The following is a 27350-nucleotide window of genomic DNA, read 5'->3' on the forward strand; positions in this document are numbered from 1 at the left end:
TTTTCAAGTACAGGTTGATAAATAGATAGAAATGCCCATAGATTGTAAAATATACTGTTATCATCAGCAAATTCTGTTTTATTTGTTTACTCTTGATATGAACTCTAGAAAGCAATATATACCTTGAAACAGAGCAGCTGCTTTAATAAGAAAACTGCAGAAGCTGGTGACTGAGTTTGGTAAAGTGTGTGAAAGGAGAAAGCTGAGAGAAAATGTGAATAAGAGCAAGGTTATTAGGTTCAGTAGGGTTGGGGACACGTCATTTGGGAGGGAAGTTTGAATGGAGAATAACTGGAGGAAGTGAAGTGTTTTAGATGTCTGGGAGTGGATTTAGCAGCGGATGGAATCATGGAAGCAGAAGTGAGTCACAGGGTGGGGAGGGGGGTGAAGTTCTGGGAGCGTTAAAGAATGTGTGGAAGCTGAGAACGTTATCTCGGAGAACAAAATGGGTATGTTTGAAGAAATAGTGGTTCTAACAATGTTATATGGTTGTGAGGCATGGGCTGTAGATAGGGTTGTGCAGAGGAGGGTGGATGTGTTGGAAATGAAATGTTTGAGGACAGTATGTGGTGTGAGGTGGTTTGATGAGTAAGTAATGAAAGGGTAAGAGAAATGTGTGGAAATAAAGAGTGTGGTTGAGAGAGCAGAAGAGGGTGTGTTGAAATGATATGGTCACATGGAGAGAATGAGTGAGGAAAGATTGACAAAGAGAATATATGTGTCAGAGGTGGAGGAACAAGAAGCGGGTGGACCAAATTGGAGGTGGAAGGAGGAAGTGAAAAAGATTTTGAGTGATTGGGGCCTGAAGATACGGGAGGGTGAAAGGCAAGTAAGGATTAGAGTGAATTGTAATGATGTGGTATACTGGGGTCTACGCTGTCAGTGGATTGAACCAGGGCATGTGAAGTGTCTGGGGTAAACCATGGAAGGCTTTGTGGGGCCTGGATGTGGAAAGGGTTCTGTGGTTTCGATGCATTAGACATGACAGCTAGAGACTGAATGTGAACGAGTGTGGCCTTTTTTTTTTTTTTTTTTTTTTCCCCCTTGTGCTATATCACTGGAAGGGATGCTATTTCATGTGTGGTGGTATGGTGATGGGAATGGATGAAGGCAGCAAGTATGAATATGTACATGTGTATTTATGTATATGTCTGTGTATGTATATGTATGTATACATGCTATATTCCTGTGCACTTGTACCTTTTTCCTTCCATCTTCCATACCCATTCCTATAGCGACTGCTGCCTCTCCCTTTCCCACATTCATGAGTTCTTCAGAATACTCTTTTATTTCCTCCTTTTGATTCAGCATCTTCCCTTCCTTCCTTGTCTCATTTACATTTCTACTCTTACACCCACCCCTTTCCTTTTTCATGTCTTCTAGTAGAGTTTTTTATTTTCCTTAAACTTTTCACTCAACTCTCTTCTAAAATATTCATCTGCTCTCTATTTGCTTTCCTCTATCTGCCTCTTAGCATTTCACTTAACCATCTTATATTCTTCTTCCTCCTTTGGTGAACCTCTATGGGTACATATCTTTAGAGCAGTCTTCCCATTATGAAAAATTGTCAGATTGGGCTATCCTCCACTATTTTTTGAAAAGGCTGTCTCTTATGAAGAGGGCTTATACTTCACTTTCTCTGCCTTCTCTTTCCATCCTTATTTTCTTGTACTCCTCTTGGCAGAACAGGTAAGATCCTAAATCCATAACTCCATGAATATTAGTGGCACTTTTCCTTATGAGATCCTTGATTTCCAGCTCTTTACCATTAATTCACTCAACTTTCTGTATTCCTCTTTTTGTATGACCTAAATTAATCTTCATGCTTTGTGTCTGTTGATCAGCTGCTGGTATAGCCCCTTCAACATTTCTTTGCCTACTATTGTCAAGAGACTCTGTTTTTGTTTTAGTCTTTTCCTCTAATTAAACAGCTGTCAAAATTGCTCCTTTTGCACCTCCCTACACACTACTGTCAATAGAATTTGTATTTGTTTTAGCCCTTCCCCCTATGTAAACAGCCTCTAGGATATTGAGAAAAGACTCATGAGACTTTATATGCTTTTAATGAATCTACCTTCTTTTCTATGGTTTATGTACTTCATGAATGTGTGTGTGAATTTAATATTATTATGAACCTAAGTGGATCATAAATACTAAATGCAGAATATAAGTGTCTAAACTTAAAAATCTTATTATCATTGCATATTGACTATGCCATTGTTATTTCACCTAGACATGACAAATTACATTTCATTTGCCAAGCATTTGAAAAGAATACAGGACTTTTATTTATGATGATGACAGCCTCCTAGGCAGGGCTTATATGATTTGTCTTGGATACTTGGCTTAAGAAAGTTATCACTTATGTGTCCTCCTATCACTTATGTGTTCACCTTGCAAATAATGCTGCCAGTCATTTTTTATAGCAGTAAGACTGAACTGACATCTTAGGCTGAGACTGGGTAATGCAGCACACTAAGACTCACCTTTGGAAGCTGAACTTCAGCCAAAATAGATTTTATATCTTTCAATCAGCATTGTTATAGCAATTTGCTCTTTTGTCATTTGTAAAGAAAGCATTGTTGAGGCATATTTAACTTTCTTAAAACGTTTTTTACCCATTGATGATAAAACATATTTTCTTAGCTACATACACAACCAAAGAAAGCAATATGAATCCTGTTAAACCTTTTTGCTTTATCCCAGTTTCTTGTATTTTTGACTTTCTATAGCCATTTTCTTTTTCCTCACATACCCTTACTTGCTTGTTGTGTGAGACATCCCTGTAGTACTTAGATTTCATGGTTCCATTTGCCTGAGATATCATGAGAGTCAGTTAGTGCCTGCATTGTAACAAGATAAGAGTAGAGCTTTTCAGTGTATGTTTTGTCACATTCCCTGTGTAATTGATAGAGTTGCTCTTTAACCCTTAAATGCCAGAAGTATATGAAGACTTGCATAGCAGATGCTGGGATCATCATATGATTGTCAGTTTTCTTGGGCGTAATTTGAACCCACAAATATTTCAACATTTATATGGCTGCTTAGTGTCTTTTGGTCACATAGATGCTTACTATAGATTACCACTCTCTGAAAATGATTCTGAAATGCAGACATATATGTGAGTATGTGTAAATATTTGTAAATGGTAACCATAAGAACAGATGGGTGTCATTTAGTGAATGCAGGGCACATGGTTCTCTCTTTGTGTACCTCCCCAACCCCCCATCTTCTCTTAATACCACTGCCAGGGGAATTACACATTATCTCAAGTGCTGTTTTATTTGCTGTTACACAGTCTTTATGTTTATGCAAGTATCTTTCATAGATAGTGATGAGTTAGCACTGAATTTACACAAGAGAGTCATCCCCCCACTCTTCCTTCATCCTCTCCTCTCTTCCTCAGCCATCCCTCACTAGGGGCTCACTGTATTGAGCCGTAGTGTATATCTCGGCCATGTAAGTTATGTTAGTTTCCTTTTTTGTACATAGTCTTTCTTTTACATATACTTCTTTCGTTTTGCAAATGGAAACAGAAAATATGAACTTTTTTTTTTTCTTTTGTCCAAATTCTGAGCAGCTTTGAAAGTCAGCCGGTGTATAAGGGTTAAATACCAGTCTCCTGATTTGGTAGTAATTTCCATGATTTTTCCTTTGTTTAGACTAAACCCTCAAACACATCCAACTCTCAGTTGTTTTTTTTTTTTTTTTTTTTGACATCTTTAGCAACTTTTCTTTCTCTTAACATCTCAAGTTTTACTCTTCCTCTTTTCATCTTCATCCATACTTTTATTATAGTGTGCATCACGTGGTAGGAAATCATATAACTGATATGGTGCCTCTGATAAGCCCTCACTTAAGCTCAGGGTCGACAGTTGAGTATCTGGGGTTGTGAAGCATCTTAAAGGGATGTTGTTGTTTGCTCTGCTCTCAGACTTAAGGATGCATTCACCCTCTAAATGGTGGTGTATTGATATCAGGGTTTGTTTTCTTGAACGTTGAAAATGAGATTCATGCAAGGTTTTGTAACTGTGGTTAAACTCTTACATATAGTTTTGTTTGTTTTAACTTGATTTTGAGTAGTTCAGGTTTACTATGCTGTTGATAAACTTTTGAATTGAATAATTATAAGTTTTCACAGTAAAGTATGTTGTTCTAAGAACTAATGTACTCTTGATCTGGATCTTCCCTTGTTGTATGATATATTTTCAGAAGAGCAGTCACAAACTGAAATTCATGATAATTGTTATCTCACAATTCATAGCTGCAAGTTGATGTTTGGTATGTATAACTGTAATGCATGTCTCACATGTTGAGATCATTCAGAATATTTTTACTCTACAAAAGTTTGAATTCAGTGATGATTTTGGAGATTCTTTTAGTATGCACTGTATAACATAGCTGCATATATATATCGATGCAGAGGTGTGCATACTGAATGCAGATTTTGTCATATTAAGATATTCAGAACATTACTTTTCTAGATGATTTTTCTCTATGATATAAAGAATACTGATATTGCTGTGGACTTTTTATGATTGATATACTATACTGTAAATGCTTGAAATTACTTACATCAATATAAATTCACAGTCAATAATTCTGACATATTATACTGTACCAGAGATATTTGTTTTTGAAGTATTTCTGGCATTGTATATCAGTATATGTCACATAATGAGTGTTGCTGGACTCCACCTACATGGTTACACTGCAGGGGCCCTGGAAAAGGGGTCCTGGGGTTACATATGACAAGGGTCATATAATATATGTTATGTTCACACTGCATTGAGAAGGTGACACATGGCATGTTCCCTCTCATTTCTGTAGCCACAGGAAGACCTGCAAGTGGGGATTTGAGGAGACTGTGTTGGCTCATGTAAGAGGCTTTACAACCATCGTACTTACCTCATTTTTTATTGTTATTTTTATTTTGTATAGTGTGAAAAAATAGCATAAATTTTTCCTCAGGTTTGCCACTGGATGTTAAGGAATTATTTTCAAGTACAGGTTGATAAATAGATAGAAATGCCCATAGATTGTAAAATATACTGTTATCATCAGCAAATTCTGTTTTATTTGTTTACTCTTGATATGAACTCTAGAAAGCAATATATACCTTGAAACAGAGCAGCTGCTTTAATAAGAAAACTGCAGAAGCTGGTGACTGAGTTTGGTAAAGTGTGTGAAAGGAGAAAGCTGAGAGAAAATGTGAATAAGAGCAAGGTTATTAGGTTCAGTAGGGTTGGGGGACACGTCATTTGGGAGGGAAGTTTGAATGGAGAATAACTGGAGGAAGTGAAGTGTTTTAGATGTCTGGGAGTGGATTTAGCAGCGGATGGAATCATGGAAGCAGAAGTGAGTCACAGGGTGGGGGAGGGGGGTGAAGTTCTGGGAGCGTTAAAGAATGTGTGGAAGGCGAGAACGTTATCTCGGAGAACAAAAATGGGTATGTTTGAAGAAATAGTGGTTCCAACAATGTTATATGGTTGCAAGGTATTGGCTATAGATAGGATTGTGCGGAGGAGGGTGGATGTGTTGGAAATGAGATGTTTGAGGACAATATGTGGTGTGAGGAGGTTTGATGGAGTAAGTAATGAAAGGGTAAGAGAGATGTGTGGTAATATAAAGAGTGTAGTTGAGAGAGCAGAGGAGGGTGTATTGAAATGGTTTGGTCACATGGAGAGAATGAGTGAGGAAAGATTGACAAAGAGGATACATTTGTCAGACGTGGAGGGAACGAGAAGTGGGAGACCAAATTGGAAGTGGAAGGATGGAGTGAAAAAGATTTTGAGAGATTAGGGCCTGAACACACAGGAAGGTGAAGGGCATGCAAGGAATAGAGTGAATTGGAACAATGTGGTATATCAGGGTCAACATGCTGTCAGTGGATTGAACCAGGGCATGTAAACCATGGAAAATTTTGTGGGGCCTGGATGTGGAAAGGGAGCTGTGGTTTCGGTGCATTATGCATGACAGCTAGAGACTGAGTGTGAAGGAATGTGGCCTTTGTTGTCTTTTCCTAGTGGTACCTCGTGCGCATGTGGGGGGAGTGGGGTGCCATTTCATGTGTGTCGGGGTGGCAACAGGAAGGCAGCAAGTATGAATATGTACATATGTATATATGTATATGTCTGTGTATGTATATGTATGTATATGTTGACTGGTTGGTAAGGTTATTTAATGTATGTATGACTCATGGTGAGGTGCCTGAGGATTGGCGGAATGCGTGCATAGTGCCATTGTACAAAGGCAAAGGGGATAAGAGTGAGTGCTCAAATTACAGAGGTATAAGTTTGTTGAGTATTCCTGGTAAATTATATGGGAGGGTATTGATTGAGAGGGTGAAGGCATGTACAGAGCATCAGATTGGGGAAGAGCAGTGTGGTTTCAGAAGTGGTAGAGGATGTGTAGATCAGGTGTTTGCTTTGAAGAATGTATGTGAGAAATACTTAGAAAAGCAAATGGATTTGTATGTAGCATTTATGGATCTAGAGAAGGCATATGATAGAGTTGATAGAGATGCTCTGTGGAAGGTATTAAGAATATATGGTGTGGGAGGAAAGTTGTTAGAAGCAGTGAAAAGTTTTTATCGAGGATGTAAGGCATGTGTACGTGTAGGAAGAGAGGAAAGTGATTGGTTCTCAGTGAATGTAGGTTTGCGGCAGGGGTCTGTTGGGGATGAGAGAGCTTGGGAAGTGAGTCAGTTGTTGTTCGCTGATGATACAGCGCTGGTGGCTGATTCATGTGAGAAACTGCAGAAGCTGGTGACTGAGTTTGGTAAAGTGTGTGGAAGAAGAAAGTTAAGAGTAAATGTGAATAAGAGCAAGGTTATTAGGTACAGTAGGGTTGAGGGTCAAGTCAATTGGGAGGTGAGTTTGAATGGAGAAAAACTGGAGGAAGTGAAGTGTTTTAGATATCTGGGAGTGGGTCTGGCAGCGGGTGGAACCATGGAAGCGGAAGTGGATCATAGGGTGGGGGAGGGGGCGAAAATTCTGGGGGCCTTGAAGAATGTGTGGAAGTCGAGAACATTATCTCGGAAATCAAAAATGGGTATGTTTGAAGGAATAGTGGTTCCAACAATGTTGTATGGTTGCGAGGCGTGGGCTATGGATAGAGTTGTGCGCAGGAGGATGGATGTGCTGGAAATGAGATGTTTGAGGACAATGTGTGGTGTGAGGTGGTTTGATCGAGTGAGTAACGTAAGGGTAAGAGAGATGTGTGGAAATAAAAAGAGCGTGGTTGAGAGAGCAGAAGAGGGTGTTTTGAAGTGGTTTGGGCACATGGAGAGAATGAGTGAGGAAAGATTGACCAAGAGGATATATGTGTTGGAGGTGGAGGGAACGAGGAGAAGAGGGAGACCAAATTGGAGGTGGAAAGATGGAGTGAAAAAGATTTTGTGTGATTGGGGCCTGAACATGCAGGAGGGTGAAAGGAGGGCAAGGAATAGAGTGAATTGGAGCGATGTGGTATACCGGGGTTGACGTGCTGTCAGTGGATTGAATCAAGGCATGTGAAGCGTCTGGGGTAAACCATGGAAAGCTGTGTAGGTATGTATATTTGCGTGTGTGGACGTATGTATATACATGTGTATGGGGGTGGGTTGGGCCATTTCTTTCGTCTGTTTCCTTGCGCTACCTCGCAAATGCGGGAGACAGCGACAAAGTATAATAAAATAAATAAAATAAAAATATGTTGAAATGTATTGGTATGCATATGTGCATGTGTGGGCGTGTATGTATATACATATGTATGTCAGTGGGTTGGGCCATTCTTTTGTCTGTTTCCTTGAGCTTCCTTGCTAATGTGGGAGACAGCGACTAAGCATAATGAATATAGATAAATATATTAGTTATGCTTTTTTTTTGTCCTTACAAAAATATTCTTTTTTGTTCTTGATCCCTGCTTGTTCTTGATCCCTGAATGTATAATGCAAATTGAATTAGCAATTTGTAATTATACAGTTGAGGTTCTTGGGATGGTATCTGACATCCTTGATCCCAGTCACCACAGTGTCACCTCCACCAGCTTGCATGTTCATTAGAATACACTACCAAAAAATGCACGTCTCATAAGGATTAAAGATATATTCAGGAATATACTGTTCATCCCAAACATAGATAATCTAACCCTGGTATGTTTTTCACTATAGCTAGGGCCTCTATGATTAGAATTCTTGAATCACAGTACCCTGCCTAAGGGAAAAAAATACTTCCCACGCATTACTCACGTGTCATAAAAAGCGACTGAAGGGAACGGGAGAGGGGGACTAGAAACCCTCCCCTCCTTGTATTTTAACTTTCTAATAGGGGAAACAGAAGAAGGAGTCACGCGGGGAGTGCCCATCCTCCTCGAAGGCTCAGATTGGGGTGTCTAAATTTGTGTGGATGTAACCAAGATGAGAAAAAAGGAGAGATAGGTAGTATGTTTGAGGAAAGGAACCTGGATGTTTTGGCTCTGAGTGAAACGAACCTCAAGGGTAAAGGGGAAGAATGGTTTGGGAATGTCTTGGGAGTAAAGTCAGGGGTTAGTGAGAAGACAAGAGCAAGGGAAGGCGTAGCTCCTGAAACAGGAGTTGTGGGAATATGTGATAGAGTGTAAGAAATTAAACTCTAGATTGATATGGGTATAACTGAAATTGGATGGAGAGAGATGGGTGATTATTGATGCATATGCACCTGGGCATGAGAAGAAAGATCATGAGAGGCAAGTGTTTTGGGAGCAGCTGAGTGAGTGTGTTAGTAGTCTTGATGCACGAGACCGGGTTATAGTGATGGGTGATTTGAATGCAAAAGTGAGTAATGTGGCAGTTGAGGGAATAATTGGTGTACATGAGGTTTTCAGTGTTGTAAATGGAAATGGTGAAGAGCTTGTAGATTTATGTGCTGACAAAGGACTGGTGATTGGGAATACCTGGTTTAAAAAGCGAGATATACATAAGTATACATATGTAAGTAGGAGAGATGGCCAGAGAGCATTATTGGATTGCATGGTAATTGATAGGCGCACGAAAGAGAGACTTTTGGAGGTTAATGTGCTGAGAGGTGCAACTGGAGAGATGTCTGATCATTATCGTGTGGAGGCAAAGGTGAAGCTTTGTAGAGGTTTTCAGAGAATAAGAGAGAATGTTGGGGTGAAGAGAGTGGTGAGAGTAAGTGAGCTTGGGAAGGAGACTTGTGTGAGGAAGTACCAGGAGAGACTGAGTACAGAATGGAAAAATGTGAGAACAAAGGAGGTAAGGGGAGTGGGGGAGGAATGGGATGTATTTAGGGAAGCAGTGATGGCTTGCGCAAAAGATGCTTGTGGCATGAGAAGCATGGGAGGTGGGCAGATTAGAAAGGGTAGTGAGTGGTGGGATGAAGAAGTAAGATTATTAGTGAAAGAGAAGAGAGAGGCATTTTGACAATTTTTGTAGGGAAATAATGCAAATGAGTGGGAGATGTATAAAAGAGAGAGGCAGGAGGTAAAGAGAAAGGTGCAAGAGGTGAAAAAGAGGGCAAATGAGAGGTGGGGTGAGAGAGTATCATTAGATTATAGGGAGAAGTTTTGGAAAGGAGGTAAATAAAGTGCATAAGACATGGGAACAAATGGGAACATCAGTGAAGGGGGCTGATGGGGAGGTGATAGCAAGTAGTGGTGATGTAGGGAGATGGAGTGAGTATTTTGAAGGTTTGTTGAATGTGTTTGATGATAGAGTGGCAGATATAGGGTGTTTTGGTCAAGTGGTGTGCAAAGTGAGAGGGTTAGGGAGAATGATTTGTAAACAGAGAAGAGGTAGTAAAAGCTTTGCCAAAGATGAAAGCCGGCAAGGCAGCAGATTTGGATGGTATTGCAGTGGAATTTATGAAAAAAGGGGGTGACTGTATTGTTGACTGGTTGGTAAGGTTATTTGATTTATGTATGACTCATGGTGAGGTACCTGAGGATTGGCGGAATGCTTGCATAGTGCCATTGTACAAAGGCAAAGGGGATAAAAGTGAGTGCTCAAATTACAGAGGTATAAGTTTGTTGAGTATTCCAGGTAAATTATATGGGAGGTTATTGATTGAGAGGGTGAAGGCATGTACAGAGCATCAGATTGGGGAAGAGCAGTGTAGTTTCAGAAGTGGTAGAGGATGTGTGGATCAGGTGTTTGCTTTGAAGAATGTATGTGAGAAATACTTAGAAAAGCAAATGGATTTGTATGTAGCATTTATGGATCTGGAGAAGGCATATGATAAGAGTTGATAGAGATGCTTTGTGGAAGGTATTTAGAATATATGGTGTGGGAGGCAAGTTGTTAGAAGCAGTGAAAAGTTTTTATCGAGGATGTAAGGCATGTGTACATGTAGGAAGAGAGGAAAGTGATTGGTTCTCTGTGAATGTAGGTTTGTGGATGGGGTTGTTAGGGAGTTTTGGAAAGAGGGGCAAGTATGCAGTCTGTTGTGGATGAGAGAGCTTGGGAAGTGAGTCAATTGTTGTTCGCTGATGATACAGCGCTGATGGCTGATTCGGATGAGAAACTGCAGAAGTTGGTGACTGTGTTTGGTAAAGTGTGTGAAAGAAGAAAGCTGAAAGTAAATGTGAATAAGAGCAAGGGTATTAGATACAATGGGTTGAGGGACAAGTCAGTTGGGAGGTAAGTTTGAATGGAGAAAAACTGGAGGAAGTGAAGTGTTTTAGATATCTGGGAGTGGATTTGGCAGCGGATGGAACCATGGAAGCTGAAGTGAATCATAGGGTGGGGGAGGGGGCTAAAGTTCTGGGAGTGTTGAAAAATGTGTGGAAGTTGATAAGGTTGTCTTGGAAAGCAAGAATGGGTATGTTTGAAGGAATAGTGGTTCCGACAATGTTACATGGTTGCGAGGCGTGGGCTATAGATAGAGTTGTGCGGAGGAGGGTGGATGTGCTGGAAATGAGATGTTTGAGGACAATATGTGGTGTGAGGTGGTTTGATCGAGTAAGTAATGAAAGGGTAAGAGAGATGTGTGGTAATAAAAAGAGTGTGGTTGAGAGAGCAGAAGAGGGTATTTTGAAGTGGTTTGGTCACATGGAGAGAATGAGTGAGGAAAGATTGACAAAGAGGATTTATGTCAGAGGTGGAGGGAATGAGGAGAAGTGGGAGACCAAATTGGAGGTGGAAAGATAGAGTGAAAAAGATTTTGAGTGATTGGGGCCTGAACATGCAGGAGGGTGAAAGGCGTGCAAGGAATAGAGTGAATTGGAACGATGTGGTATACCGGGGCCGACGTGCTGTCAATGGATTGAACCAGGGCATGTAAAGCATCTAGGGTAAACCATGGAAGGTTTTGTGTTGCCTGGATTTGGAAAGGGAGCTGTGGTTTCGGTGCATTATACATGACAGCTAGAGACTGAGTATGAACGAATGTGGCCTTTGTTGTCTTTTCCTAGCGCTACCTCACGCACATGCGGGGGGAGGGGGCTGTCATTTCATATGTTGCGGGATGGTGACGGGAATGAACAATGGCAGACATTAGGAATTATGTACATGTGTATGTATGTATGTATATGTCTGTGTGTGTATATGTATGTATACATTGAGATGTATAGGTATGTATATTTGCGTGTGTGGACATATATGTATATACATGTGTGTATGGGTGGGTTGGGCCATTTTTTTGCGTGTTTCATTGCGCTACCTTGCTAACGCGGGAGACAGCAACTAAGTATGATAAATGAATATAATAATCATCCCTGTGGATAGGGGAGAAAGAATACTTCCCACGTATTCCCTGCGTGTTTTAGAAGGCGACTAAAAGGGGAGGGAGCTGGGGGCTGGAAATCCTCCCCTCTCATTTTTAATTTTCCAAAAGAAGGAACAGAGAAGGGCGCCAAATGAGGATATTTTCTCAAAGGCTTAGTCCTCTGTTCTTAATGCTACTTTGCTAATGTAGGAAATGGCAAATAGTATAAAAAAAATATATGTATACATATCAGCTGCTTCCTTAACCACAGACAGTTTCTAACTTTTTTGGAAATGTTTGTTTTAGGACTCAGGTGTCATGGTTTGACCTAAATTTGTGCAGCCGTCCTGATGAAATTTTTGGGTCTTTTCCATTGAATTGGGGCTAGAAATGGGTACACTTTTACAGTAGCACTGCCTAATCCATTGAAGTCAGGCGTGTTGTAGTTGCCTGATTTTCCCTAATGCATTATCTGTGGTCTAGCAGTGCCTTTCATCTTAGTACTTTCAGCATAGGCCTTAGACATCTTTTCTTGGTGCTTTATACCATAGATTGCTGAAGCATGAACAACAGAATGGTGACACTGGTTATATGTTGATGCACCCATTTTTAACTTCTATGAAATTGCCACTTTCCACTAAATTGTATGCTTCATTTATCACTGAATCATGGATTTCATTTTAAGGGCAAAATACACTATATGATGACTATAACAGACATGATAACCATGTGTTCAATACAGCATGCTGTGGACTGTGACATCCTAATGCTTGGATAGTGCCCACACAATGGAACAAATGCTTCAAGACACCCAGTCAACATTACTCTGAGCACTAAGTGGACTTGAAAGCAAACTGAATGAATTATAACATGTACACTTGGTATTCTTAGACTCCACCTGCAAGAGATAATATTCCTAGTGAAAAGTCACCTTTGCCAAAGCTGAAAGAAATACAGTATCTCATCTTAAAGAAGCTTACCTTACCTTGCTCCTATGTAGAGTGTAACCGTGAAGCTGGAGGACCCTCATGAAAGGGGATCTGAAGTTACATTACTGTTTAGCTGATTAATTTTTGGAGTTTTTTTTTTTTTTTTATAAATGGAACAGTACTAAAGCTCTCCCTCCCTAGCCATCTGCTGTCCTCAACACAAATGAAAAGCCCATGTTTCCCTCTTACTTCAGCAACCTGTACTCACATTTCCTTCATCCTCAACAAACAAAGCATTAACAAAACACATTCATACTGTAATGAATCAACAAACACTAAAGACCTTTTCCCTCTACTCAGTCCTGAACTCCATTCCCTCATACATATTCTCATCTGAAACCACACTCCCTAGATATGTGTGAGTTACACTTCCTTTCAACATTACAAGTATTAATTCAACAAATCATGGAACCTTATGTACAGTATGTAGTACATGTTGAAGACATTGAATACCTACTCAGCTGCTGTGCTTTCATCACCCCTAGTCCAACATATGTCATCATGCTTCTTGTGGTCCTGGCCAGTGGATATGGCTGGCTTCCTGAGCACTGCATGAGTGCTTGAGTTCACTGATCCTTGTAAAGCTGTCAGTCACCACCACATACCTTGCCAGCTATGCTACAGAGACTTATTCCTCTTTGACAATTACACTCAACTTTAATCCCCATAACTTTTTACACTAAGGCAGTTTCTCATTTTTTAACCTTCAAATACCTGCCCACTTTTCCTTGCATCCATACACACTCCAGATCCACCCCACATCACTTCCACTAACACTCATCACTTTCTTGCACGCACCTCCGTCTTTACCCCCCTACTTTACCATTCTGTAGGAGCTTTATTGCATCTCTTAATCATTTATAAGGTCTTCTCCCATATATCTACAAGGTATCTCTCTCTCTCTCTCTCTCTCTCTCTCTCTCTCTCTCTCTCTCTCTCTCTCTCTCTCTCTCTCTCTCTCTCTCTCTCTCATCGCCATCAGTTCTCTAAATTAGTCTCTCATTCTCATACAGACTTTACCATTTGTTGCTGATATTCTCCCAGATTTGTTTAATGTACTTTCACTCAATACACATTCCTCTCTTCTGCTCTTACTCATTAACTTCCTTAATAGCTTGTTATTCTTTCTTAAATGCTGTTTCATTTTTCTTTCAAGATCTATGCATCCCTTTTATTGATCTTTACCATCCAATTAACCCTTCTTTTGAGGCCTTTATACAGTATTCTGTTTGACCCTCATCCATCACTATTTTCTGGCAAATTAAGCTTTTCCTTTTATACTCCCTTTTTATCCTCCACAAACTTAATTAAATCATTCCACCATGCTATACAGGTAGTGCACGGTGAGAAAGAAGAAAGTTAAGAGTGAATGTGAATATGAGCAAGGTAATTAGGTACAGTAGGGTTGAGGGTCAAGTCAATTGGGAGGTAAGTTTGAATGGAGAAAAACTGGAGGAAGTAAAGTGTTTTAGATATCTGGGAGTGGATCTGGCAGCGGATGGAACCATGGAAGCGGAAGTGAATCATAGTGTGGGGGAGAGGGCGAAAATTCTGGGAGCCTTGAGGAATGTGTGGAAGTCGAGAACATTATCTCGGAAAGCAAAAATGGGTATGTTTGAAGGAATAGTGGTTCCAACAATGTTGTATGGTTGCGAGGCATGGGCTATGGATAGAGTTGTGCGCAGGAGGGTGGATGTGCTGGAAATGAGATGTTTGAGGACAATATGTGGTGTGAGGTGGTTTGATCGAGTAAGTAATGTAAGGGTAAGAGAGATGTGTGGAAATAAAAAGAGTGTGGTTGAGAGAGCAGAAGAGGGCATTTTGAAATGGTTTGGTCACATGAAGAGAATTAGTGAGGAAAGATTGACCAAGAGGATATGTGTGTCAGAGGTGGAGGGAACGAGAAGTGGGAGACCAAATTGGAGGTGGATAGATGGAGTGAAAAAGATTTTGAGTGATTGGGGCCTGAACATGCAGGAGGGTAATAGGCGTGCAAGGAATAGGGTGAATTGGAACGATGTGGTATACCGGGGTCGACGTGCTGTCAATGGATTGAAGCAGGGCATGTGAAGTGTCTGGGGTAAACCATGGAAAGTGTGTGTTGCCTGGATGTGGAAAGGGAGCTGTGGTTTTGGTGCATTATTACATGACAGCTAGAGACTGAGTATGAATGAATGGGGCCTTTGTTGTCTTTTCCTAGCGCTACCTCGCGCACATGAGGGGGGAGGGGGATGGTATTCCATGTGTGGCGGGGTGGCGATGGGAATAAATAAAGGCAGACAGTATGAATTATGTACATGTGTATATATGTATATGTCTGTGTGTGTATATATATGTGTACATTGAGATGTATGGGTATGTATATTTGCGTGTGTGGACGTGTATGTATATATATGTGTATGTGGGTGGGTTGGGCCATTTCTTTCGTCTGTTTCCTTGCGCTGCCTCGCAAACGCGGGAGACAGCGACAAAGCAAAATGATAATTATAAAAATATATATAAAGAGTGCCACACGAAAATATGCAAGAGCCAAGCAAGGTAAAAAGGAATCTTTAATGTCTTGCTTAATTAAAGAGAAAACAGAAAGGATGAATAGTTGTGCAATGTGCTGGGCATCATATTATAACATTGTTTTGAAATTGATGGTATAAGCAGGGAATGCTAAGTGTTAACCTTCAGTCAAAACAAAATCTTGTCATAGGTGCTTGTATGTATGGAGGTACACTCCCTTTTTCCTGTTTCTTGGAAGAAATATGGTTTTAGTTTGGTACAGTCTTTATTAACTTGATTTTTCAATGTATTTTGATATGGATTTGATTTTTCATTGATGAAAGAAACTAGAGATAAGCCGTTGTCAATCCGCAGGTTGCACCAGGCTCTGAAGTGGATTCAGATGATGACCGCCTCCCAGAGCAGACGTTAGAGCATAGGACAAAGGAGATCCCTCAAGGAACAGATCAAGAGCCTAGCTGTCTTCATACTGTTCTTTCCCCACTGACTCCTAGGTCGAGTATATCTTTTCGTATTGTATTCATCTTGAATTATGTAGTAGCTACTTACTAAGAGCAGGCAACAGTTTCTTCAATAAGTGTCTTAACATTGCTTTAGTGTCTTGGCTAGATTAGATGATTAATCAAAATAGTTTGGAAAAATTGCTACTCCACCTTCCTTTGATAAAAGAGGATTTATTTTGTGTGAATGAAATAGATGAAAATGTTAATTTTCTTTTTGTGTGTGTATGTGTGGGGGGTATTTGCTTGTTCCTGTTCCTCTGAATTACAGAAAGACTAAGTGAACCCTAAGAGTATGTTATATTTAGGGTGATTAGTGTCTTAATGTAGAGATGGTGGTTATGCATTTTCATAAAAAGTTAATTTCATCCTTCATGTGAATTAAACCTATGAAATACACTGCAGTAATTCACTGAAATGAAACATTGATATTAGCCAAGAGCATAGCAAGTAGAGCATTCGTTGAGATGAATTCTTACAGTTACGTTTGGAGGTTGGGTATCAGGGTATTAACAAGAACAACAGTTGATGAAATTGTATGGGAAATATATACTGGAGGGAGAGAAATGGTGGAAGATTGCATAGCATAGTGTATGCACTGAGATATGTAAGGACAGAGATAGGTGGAGACTTTTGCCATGGCTTGATGGGAGTTCCTGGAGTGAATGGACATCAGAGATATTGATGAATAGATAGACAGTATTACTAAAAGAGGAGGGATTATATAAGAGAGAATTCTGAAATGATATGGGTATATGTTAAGAATGGATGTGAACTACACGTAAATTTAAGTAAGGTTATACAGAGTAGAGGCAGGTAAAGATGCGAGAGAAATTTAGGTTATGATCCACATTTTGCCTTGATTGCTTCATATGCAGTAGTTCAGCCCATTCATAGCAGTAAAGTGAACTAGGCTCCACCTCATTACCTTATACATACTCTTAGCTATCTCGCTTCACACTTTTCCATACTGTTTCACCAGCTTCTGGAGTTTCTTTTTAGAGTGTGCTACCAGACTGTGTCATCTGTAAAAAGCAATTGGGTCATCTCCCATGCCTTAATCTCCAGGATACAGCTGACCAACACCTTTGCGTTTACCTCCTTCAACAGCCCATCAGTGCAAAAATTTTGCAACCAGTGACATCACATCCTTGACACAGATCCACTTTCATTAGGAAACATGCACCCTCTCTTCTTACACATCCCTTCTTGGCCCAATAAGCCCTCTTCACAGCATTGAAATGACTCCCCATTTACTTCATGTATTCAAAACACGTTTCATAAAACCTCTCTGTCAACCCTGTTACACACTTTCTCCAAATCCATGAATGCTGCATACTCTTCTCTCTCTTTCTCTACTTATTTCTCACGCAGACTAATCAAAGCCAATACCTCTGATTTTTATGAAGCCACTTTGCTCTTCCCAAATGAGATTTTCTGTGAATGCGACCATTCTCTTAGTTTCCACTCTATCATACACCTTACCCGATATATTTAGTACAGACTTACATTATTGGGGTTACATTCCTGGAAAAAACCCTGTTTGGCAAAACTGCAGTTGGTGAGGTCATTCTTACATACTGGTATATACGGAATGTGATACCAACTAATACCTTGAGTCTTAGAAAGCCTGTGGAATATAGTGATATGTGCTTTACAATATTTTCTTTTTTATGGTCGAATGCCATCCAGTACATCTTTGATTTTCATCAGTTGATGGGTCACTTTTCAGAAAGAGGTCATGAGGCATTTTATTACTCATTGCTGATACTGGAAGTGCAAACAGTAACTTTAATGAAACATTTTTTTAGTTGCAACTTTTTTAAGTTGTGATTGCAGTAAGGTAGCTTGTGAAAATATTCACTTTCTTCAGGCTTGGTCCTTGCAGATTCAGTTTTATCCAGTGATTTATCTCTTAGAACCTTCAGTACGTGTTCCTGAGGAAATATGCTAATGGAAAATTTAATAGGGTACCATGAAATAGGATATATGACTTTAGTGAAAAGGTTGAAAACCACTGGGCGAGAGTCCCAGTAAAGATAGAACAACACAGCCAGAGTGCTGGGAGTGATGTTTGAGTGATATGATTATCACATTTGCACACTGTTGTGTGCATCTTCATGCCAAGACTGTGAAAGATTCCACCAGGCTTAGCTATTATTCCCTAGACACTGTAGTATTTGCCTGACAAGAGGATAATAATAGCACAGAAACTCAACACTATTCTGTGGTTGGTAAAATGCTGTTCATTATTTTGAGTATGGTTACTTAAAACTACTTATATATTTATTCATTCATTTATTTATTATACTTTGTCGCTGTCTCCCACGTTAGCGAGGTAGTGCAATGAAACAGATGAAAGAATGGCCCAACCCACCCACATACACTTGTATATACATACACATATACATACCTATACATTTCAACGTATACATATATATACATATACAGACATATACATATATACACATGTACATAATTCATACTTGGTGCTTTTATTCATTTCCGTCGCCCCCTTGCCACACATGAAATGACAACCCCCTCCCCCCGCATGCACGCGATGTAGTGCTAGGAAAAGACAACAAAGGCCACATTTGTTCACACTCAGTCTCTAGCTGTCATGTGTCTCCCACGTTAGCGAGGTAGTGCAATGAAACAGATGAAAGAATGGCCCAACCCACCCACATACACTTGTATATATTTTTTTTTTTTTTTTTTTTTTTTTTTTTTTGCCGCTGTCTCCCGCGTTTGCGAGGTAGCGCAAGGAAACAGACGAAAGAAATGGCCCAACCCACCCCCATACACATGTATATACATACGTCCACACACGCAAATATACATACCTACACAGCTTTCCATGGTTTATATATATATATATTAGGTACATTAGGGTTGAGGGTCAAGTCAGTTGGGAGGTGAGTTTGAATGGAGAAAAACTGGAGGAAGTGAAGTGTTTTAGATATCTGGGAGTGGATCTGGCAGCGGATGGAACCATGGAAGCGGAAGTGGATCATAGGGTGGGGGAGGGGGCGAAAATTCTGGGGGCCTTGAAGAATGTGTGGAAGTCGAGAACATTATCTCGGAAAGCAAAAATGGGTATGTTTGAAGGAATAGTGGTTCCAACAATGTTGTATGGTTGCGAGGCGTGGGCTATGGATAGAGTTGTGCGCAGGAGGATGGATGTGCTGGAAATGAGATGTTTGAGGACAATGTGTGGTGTGAGGTGGTTTGATCGAGTGAGTAACGTAAGGGTAAGAGAGATGTGTGGAAATAAAAAGAGCGTGGTTGAGAGAGCAGAAGAGGGTGTTTTGAAGTGGTTTGGGCACATGGAGAGGATGAGTGAGGAAAGATTGACCAAGAGGATATATGTGTCGGAGGTGGAGGGAACAAGGAGAAGAGGGAGACCAAATTGGAGGTGGAAAGATGGAGTGAAAAAGATTTTGTGTGATCGGGGCCTGAACATGCAGGAGGGTGAAAGGAGGTCAAGGAATAGAGTGAATTGGAGCGATGTGGTATACCGGGGTTGACGTGCTGTCAGTGGATTGAATCAGGGCATGTGAAGCGTCTGGGGTAAACCATGGAAAGCTGTGTAGGTATGTATATTTGCGTGTGTGGACGTATGTATATACATGTGTATGGGGGGGGGTTGGGCCATTTCTTTCGTCTGTTTCCTTGCGCTACCTCGCAAACGCGGGAGACAGCGACAAAGTAAAAAAAAAATATATCTATATATATATATATATATATACATATATATATATATATATATATATATATATATATATATATATATATATATATATATATATAAATATACACACATATATACATATATATATATATATATGTATATATATATATATATATATATATATATATATATATATATATATATATATACACATACATATATATATATATATATATATAGGGAACAGACTAATAGTTGAGACTTAGAACAATATAACTCCTATAAATTTTTTGAAAGTGAATCCAAAAAGAAATTTTACAGGCTAGGCAAAAGCCTGACCCTTGAATTGGAAGGTTTATGATCCTTGTAACTTGTGCCGCTGTAAAAGGAAGCTATGCAATGGCTCCCGCAGGGAAGGGAAAGCACTGGGAGACAATTGGTGGGGGGCGGGAGGGTTGATGTATGGCTGGGATAGCATGCAGGAGTGAACCACTGAAAATGCACAGACGAATGGCAGCCTTGTAGAGCTATTGCTAAATGACAAAAAGTGAATGATGAAGGTATTAGTTTCTTTTTTCCAGTTTTAGTTATATGAGATTTTGTGAATAAAGAATTATTTTAAGAAATGTTTGGTATGGTAGAGATGCATGGAGAGAAACAACATCTAAGGTATATTATATATATATATATATATATATATATATATATAGGAGAGATGGCCAGAGAGCGTTATTGGATTACGTGTTAATTGACAGGCGTGCGAAAGAGAGACTTTTGGATGTTAATGTGCTGAGAGGTGCAACTGGAGGGATGTCTGATCATTATCTTGTGGAGGCTAAGGTGAAGATTAGTATGGGTTTTCAGAAAAGAGGAGTGAATGTTGGGGTGAAGAAGGTGGTGAGAGTAAGTGAGCTTGGGAAGGAGACCTGTGTGGGGAAGTACCAGGAGAGACTGTGTACAGAATGGAAAAAGGTGAGAACAATGGAAGTAAGGGGAGTGGGGGAGGAATGGGATGTATTTAGGGAATCAGTGATGGATTGCGCAAAAGATGCTTGTGGCATGAGAAGAGTGGGAGGTGGGCTGTTTAGAAAGGGTAGTGAGTGGTGGGATGAAGAAGTAAGAGTATTAGTGAAAGAGAAGAGAGAGGCATTTGGACGATTTTTGCAGGGAAAAAATGCAATTGAGTGGGAGAAGTATAAAAGAAAGAGACAGGAGGTCAAGAGAAAGGTGCAAGAGGTGAAAAAAAGGGCAAATGAGAGTTGGGGTGAGAGACTATCAGTAAATTTTAGGGAGAATAAAAAGATGTTCTGGAAGGAGGTAAATAGGGTGCGTAAGACAAGGGAGCAAATGGGAACTTCAGTGAAGGGCGTAAATGGGGAGGTGATAACAAGTAGCGGTGATGTGAGAAGGAGATGGAATGAGTATTTTGAAGGTTTGTTGAATGTGTCTGATGACAGAGTGGCAGATATAGGGTGTTTTGGTCGAGGTGGTGTGCAAAGTGAGAGGGTTAGGGAAAATGATTTGGTAAACAGAGAAGAGGTAGTAAAAGCTTTGCGGAAGATGAAAGCCGGCAAGGCAGCAGGTTTGGATGGTATCGCAGTGGAATTTATTAAGAAAGGGGGTGACTGTATTGTTGACTGGTTGGTAAGGTTATTTAATGTATGTATGACTCATGGTGAGGTGCCTGAGGATTGGCGGAATGCGTGCATAGTGCCATTGTACAAAGGCAAAGGGGATAAGAGTGAGTGCTCAAATTACAGAGGTATAAGTTTGTTGAGTATTCCTGGTAAATTATATGGGAGGGTATTGATTGAGAGGGTGAAGGCATGTACAGAGCATCAGATTGGGGAAGAGCAGTGCGGTTTCAGAAGTGGTAGAGGATGTGTGGATCAGGTGTTTGCTTTGAAGAATGTATGTGAGAAATACTTAGAAAAGCAAATGGATTTGTATGTAGCATTTATGGATCTGGAGAAGGCATATGATAGAGTTGATAGAGATGCTCTGTGGAAGGTATTAAGAATATATGGTGTGGGAGGCAAGTTGTTAGAAGCAGTGAAAAGTTTTTATCGAGGATGTAAGGCATGTGTACGTGTAGGAAGAGAGGAAAGTGATTGGTTCTCAGTGAATGTAGGTTTGCGCCAGGGGTGTGTGATGTCTCCATGGTTGTTTAATTTGTTTATGGATGGGGTTGTAAGGGAGGTAAATGCAAGAGTCCTGGAAAGAGGGGCAAGTATGAAGTCTGTTGGGGATGAGAGAGCTTGGGAAGTGAGTCAGTTGTTGTTCGCTGATGATACAGCGCTGGTGGCTGATTCATGTGAGAAACTGCAGAAGCTGGTGACTGAGTTTGGTAAAGTGTGTGGAAGAAGAAAGTTGAGAGTAAATGTGAATAAGAGCAAGGTTATTAGGTACAGTAGGGGTGAGGGTCAAGTCAATTGGGAGGTGAGTTTGAATGGAGAAAAACTGGAGGAAGTGAAGTGTTTTAGATATCTGGGAGTGGATCTGTCAGCGGATGGAACCATGGAAGCGGAAGTGGATCATAGGGTGGGGGAGGGGGCGAAAATTTTGGGAGCCTTGAAAAATGTGTGGAAGTCGAGAACATTATCTCGGAAAGCAAAAATGGGTATGTTTGAGGGAATAGTGGTTCCAACAATGTTGTATGGTTGCGAGGCGTGGGCTATGGATAGAGATGTGCGCAGGAGGATGGATGTGCTGGAAATGAGATGTTTGAGGACAATGTGTGGTGTGAGGTGGTTTGATCGAGTAAGTAACGTAAGGGTAAGAGAGATGTGTGGAAATAAAAAGAGCGTGGTTGAGAGAGCAGAAGAGGGTGTTTTGAAATGGTTTGGGCACATGGAGAGAATGAGTGAGGAGAGATTGACCAAGAGGATATATGTGTCGGAGGTGGAGGGAACGAGGAGAAGAGGGAGACCAAATTGGAGGTGGAAAGATGGAGTGAAAAAGATTTTGTGTGATCGGGGCCTGAACATGCAGGAGGGTGAAAGGAGGGCAAGAAATAGAGTGAATTGGAGTCATGTGGTATACAGGGGTTGACGTGCTGTCAGTGGATTGAAGCAAGGCATGTGAAGCGTCTGGGGTAAACCATGGAAAGCTGTGTAGGTATGTATATTTGCGTGTGTGGACGTGTGTATGTACATGTGTATGGGGGGGGGGGCCATTTCTTTCGTCTGTTTCCTTGCGCTACCTCGCAAACGCGGGAGACAGCGACAAAGTATAAAAAAAAAAAAAAAAAAAAAAAAAATATATATATATATATATATATTATCCCTGGGGATAGGGGAGAAAGAATACTTCCCACGTATTCCCTGCGTGTCGTAGAAGGCGACTAAAAGGGGAGGGAGCGGGGGGCTGGAAATCCTCCCCTCTCATTATTTTTTTTTAATTTTCCAAAAGAAGGAATAGAGAAGGGGGCCAGGTGAGGATATTCCCTTAAAGGCCCAGTTCTCTGTTCTTAACGCTACCTCGCTAACGCGGGAAATGGCGAATAGTTTGAAAGAAAGAAAAGATATGTATATATATATATATATATATATATATATATATATATATATATATATATATATATATATATTATTATTATTATATTTTATTATACTTTGTCGCTGTCTCCCGCGTTTGCGAGGTAGCACAAGGAAACAGACGAAAGAAATGGCCCAACCCCCCCCCCATACACATGTATATACATACGTCCACACACGCAAATATACATACCTACACAGCTTTCCATGGTATACCCCAGACGCTTCACATGCCTTGATTCAATCCACTGACAGCACGTCAACCCCGGTATACCACATCGCTCCAATTCACTCTATTCCTTGCCCTCCTTTCACCCTCCTGCATGTTCAGGCCCCGATCACACAAAATCTTTTTCACTCCATCTTTCCACCTCCAATTTAGTCTCCCTCTTCTCCTCATTCCCTCCACCTCCGACACATATATCCTCTTGGTCAATCTTTCCTCACTCATTCTCTCCATGTGCCCAAACCACTTCAAAACACCCTCTTCTGCTCTCTCAACCACACTTGTATATACATACACATATACATGCCTATACATTTCAACGTATACATATATATACATATACAGACATATACATATATACACATGTACATAATTCATACTTGGTGCTTTTATTCATTTCCGTCGCCACCTTGCCACACATGAAATGACAACCCCCTCCCCCCGCATGCACGCGATGTAGTGCTAGGAAAAGACAACAAAGGCCACATTTGTTCACACTCAGTCTCTAGCTGTCATGTATAATGCGCCGAAACCACAGCTCACTTTCCACATCCAGGCACCACAAAATTTTCCATGGTTTACCCCAGACACTTCACATGCCCTGGTTCAATCCATTGACAGCACATCGACCTCGATATACCACATCGTTCCAATTCTCTCTATTCCTTGCACGCCTTTCACCCTCCTGCATCTTCAGGCCCCAATCGCTCAAAATCTTTTTCACTTTATACTCCCACCTCCAATTTGGTCTCCCAGTTCTCATTCCCTCCACCTCTGACACATATATCCTCTTTGTCAATCTTTCCTCTCTCATTCTTTCCATGTGACCAAACCATTTCAGTACACCCTCTTCTGCTCTCTCAACCACACTTTTTATTATCGCACATCTCTCTTACCCTTTCATTACTTAATCAAACCACCTCACACCACATATTGTCCTCAAACATCTCATTTCCAACATATCCACCCTCCTCCACACAACCTTATCTATAGCCCACGCCTCGCAACCATATAACATTGTTGGAACCACTATTCCTTCAAACATACCCATTTTTGCTTTCCGAGATAATGTTCTCGCCTTCCACATATTTTTCAACGCTCCCATAACTTTCTTCCCCTCCCCCACCCTGTGACTCACCTCTGCTTCTATGGTTCCATCTGTTGCCACATTCACTCCCAGATATCTAAAACACTTCACTTCCTCCAGTTTTTATCCATTCAAACTTACTTCTCAATTGACCCGTCCTTCAGCCCTACTGTACCTAATAACATTGCTTTTATTCATATTTACTCTCAGCTTTTTCTTTCACACACTTCACCAAACTCATTCACCTGCTTCTACAGAATCAGCCACCAGTGTTGTATCATCAGCGAACAACTGAATCACTTTCCAAGCCCTCTCATCCACAACAGACTGCATACTTACCCCTCTCTCCAAAACTCTTGCATTGACCTCCCTAACAACCCCATCTATAAACAAATTAAGCAGCCATGGAGACATCACACACCCCTGCCGCAAACCGACATTAACTGAGAACCAGTCACTTTTCTCTCTTCCTACTCGTACACATGCCGTACATCCTTGATAAAAACTTTTTACTGCATCCAGCAACTTTCATCCCACACCATATACTGTTAATACCTTCCACAGAGCATCTCTATCAACTCTATCATATGCCTTTTCCAGATCCATAAGTGCTACATACAAATCCATTTGTTTTTCTAAGTATTTCTCGCATACATTCTTCAAAGCAAACACCTGATCCACACATCCTCTACCACTTCTGAAACCACACTGCTCTTCCCCAATCTGATGTTCAATACATGCCTTCACCCTCTCAGTCAATTCCCTCCCATATGATTTCCGAGGAATACTCAACAAACTTATACCTCTGTAATTTGAACACTTACCTTTATCCCCTTTGCCTTTGTACAGTGGCACTATGCATGCATTCTGCCAATCTTCAGGCTCTTCACCATGATCCATACATACGTTGAATATCCTCACCAACCAGTCAACAACCCAGTCACCCCCATTTTTAATAAATTTCATTGTAATACCATCCAAACCTGCCGGATTTCATCATCCACAAAGCTTTCACTACCTCTTCTCTGTTTACAAATCATTCTCCCTGATCCCTCTCACTTTGCACACCACCTAGACCAAAACATCCTTTATCTGCCACTCTTATCAAACACATTCAGCAAACCCTCAAAATGCTCACTCCATCTCCTCACATCACCACTACTTGTTAGTACCTCCCCATTATCCCCCTTCACCAATGTTCCCATTTGTTCTCTTGTCTTACACACTTTATTTACCTCCTTCCAAAACATCTTTTTATCCTTCCTAAAATTTGATGATACTCTCTCACCCCAACTCTCATTTGCCCTCTTTTTCACCTCCTGCACCTTTCTCTTGACCTCCTTCCTCTTTGTTTTATACATCTCCCAGTCATTTGCACTATTTCCTTGCAAAAATTGTGCAAATGCCTCTCTCTTCTCTTTCACTAATAGTCTTACTTCTTCATCCCACCACTCACTACCCTTTCTAATCTGCACACCTCCCACTCTTCTCATGCCACAAGCATCTTTTGCTCAAGCCATCACTGCTTTTCTAAATACATCCCATTCCTCCCCCACTCCCCTTACATCCTTTGCTCTCACCTTTTTCCATTCTGCACTCAGTCTCTCCTGGTACTTCCTCACACAAGTCTCCTTCCCAATCTCACATACTCTCACCACTCTCTTCACCCCAACATTTTCTCTTCTATTTTGAAAACCTCGACAAATCTTCACCTTTGCCTCCACAAGATAATGACCAGACATCTCTCCAGTTGCACCTCTCAGCACATTAACATCCAAAAGTCTCTCTTTCATGTGCCTATCAATTAATACATAATCCAGTAACGCTTTCTGGCCATCTCTCCTACTTACATACGTATACTTATGTATATCTCTTTTTAAACCAGGTATTCCTAATCACCACTCCTTTTTCAGAACACAAATCTGCAAGCTCTTCACCATTTCCATTTACAACACTGAACACCCCATGTACACCAATTATTCCCTCAACTGCCACATTACTCACCTTTGCATTCAAATCACCCATCACTATAACCCATTCTGGTGCATCAAAACTGCTAACACACTCACTCAGCTGCTTCCAAAACACTTGCCTCTCATGATCTTTCTTCTCATCCCCAGGTGCATAGGCACTGATAATCACCCATCTCTCTCCATCCACTTATAGGTTTACCCATATCAATCTAGAGTTTACTTTCTTACACTCTGTCACATACTTCCATAACTCCTGTTTCAGGAGTAGTGCTACTCCTTCCTTTGCTCTTGTCCTCTCACCAACCCCTGACTTTACAACCCAAACATTCCCAAACCACTCTTCCCCTTTACCCTTGCGCTTCGTTTCACTCAGAGCCAAGAGATCCATGTTCCTTTCCTCAAACATACTACCTATCTCTCCTTTTTTTCTCACCTTGACATCCACACACATTTAGACACCCCAATCTGAGCCATCGAGGATGATGAGCACTCCCCACGTGACTCCTTCTTTTTCCCCTTTTAGAAAGTTGAAATACAAGGAGGGGAAGGTTTCTAGCCTCCCCGCTCCTGTCCCCTTTAGTCACCCTCTTCAACATGTGGGGAATTCATGGAAAGTATTCTTTCTCCCCTATTTCAACTGTGGTTGAAAATACTTTGGTAGACAGGGAACCACTATATTACGTGCTTGTTAACTCAAAAACTAGGGAAATATAAGATTTATCGTCAGGCATCATATCACTGAAAAGAAAGCCAGCATGGGCATAAAATATTTTGAAAGCTAGACCTTTTCATAAGTGTAAGACGAAGTTGAGGTTGGACAGAAGTTTGTGTATGGGATTTTGTGCAGCAAAATTAACTTATGTACCAGTAGGAAGAAGTTCTGCAAAAGCCACAGTAGCATTTAACAGGAAAAGATGGCTAGATAAACAATTATATGGGTTGCTACCATTCATTTTTTCTGTAACGTGGCCTTATCAGTTTGGTGTATCATCTATATGAAATGATAACTATTTGAAATACTTAGAAAATACTTAGAAAAGCAAATGGATTTGTATGTAGCATTTATGGATCTGGAGAAGGTTCATGATAGAGTTGATAGAGATGCTCTGTGGAAGGTATTAAGAATATATGGTGTGGGAGGAAAGTTGTTAGA

General features: G+C 40.6%; 1 protein-coding gene across 1 annotated transcript in view; it reads left to right on the forward strand.

The window, feature by feature from the left end:
- The window catches only part of Cds (CDP-diacylglycerol synthase), a 78665-nt gene that overhangs the window by 17080 nt on the left and 34235 nt on the right, over positions 1-27350 (forward strand). Inside the window, exon 2 of the mRNA XM_071671346.1 lies at positions 15539-15678. Coding sequence (XP_071527447.1) covers positions 15539-15678 — 140 coding nt within the window. The remainder of the gene's footprint in view (positions 1-15538; positions 15679-27350) is intronic.

Source organism: Panulirus ornatus, chromosome 16, assembly GCF_036320965.1.
Source record: "Panulirus ornatus isolate Po-2019 chromosome 16, ASM3632096v1, whole genome shotgun sequence".
Taxonomy (NCBI): Eukaryota; Metazoa; Arthropoda; class Malacostraca; order Decapoda; family Palinuridae; genus Panulirus; species Panulirus ornatus.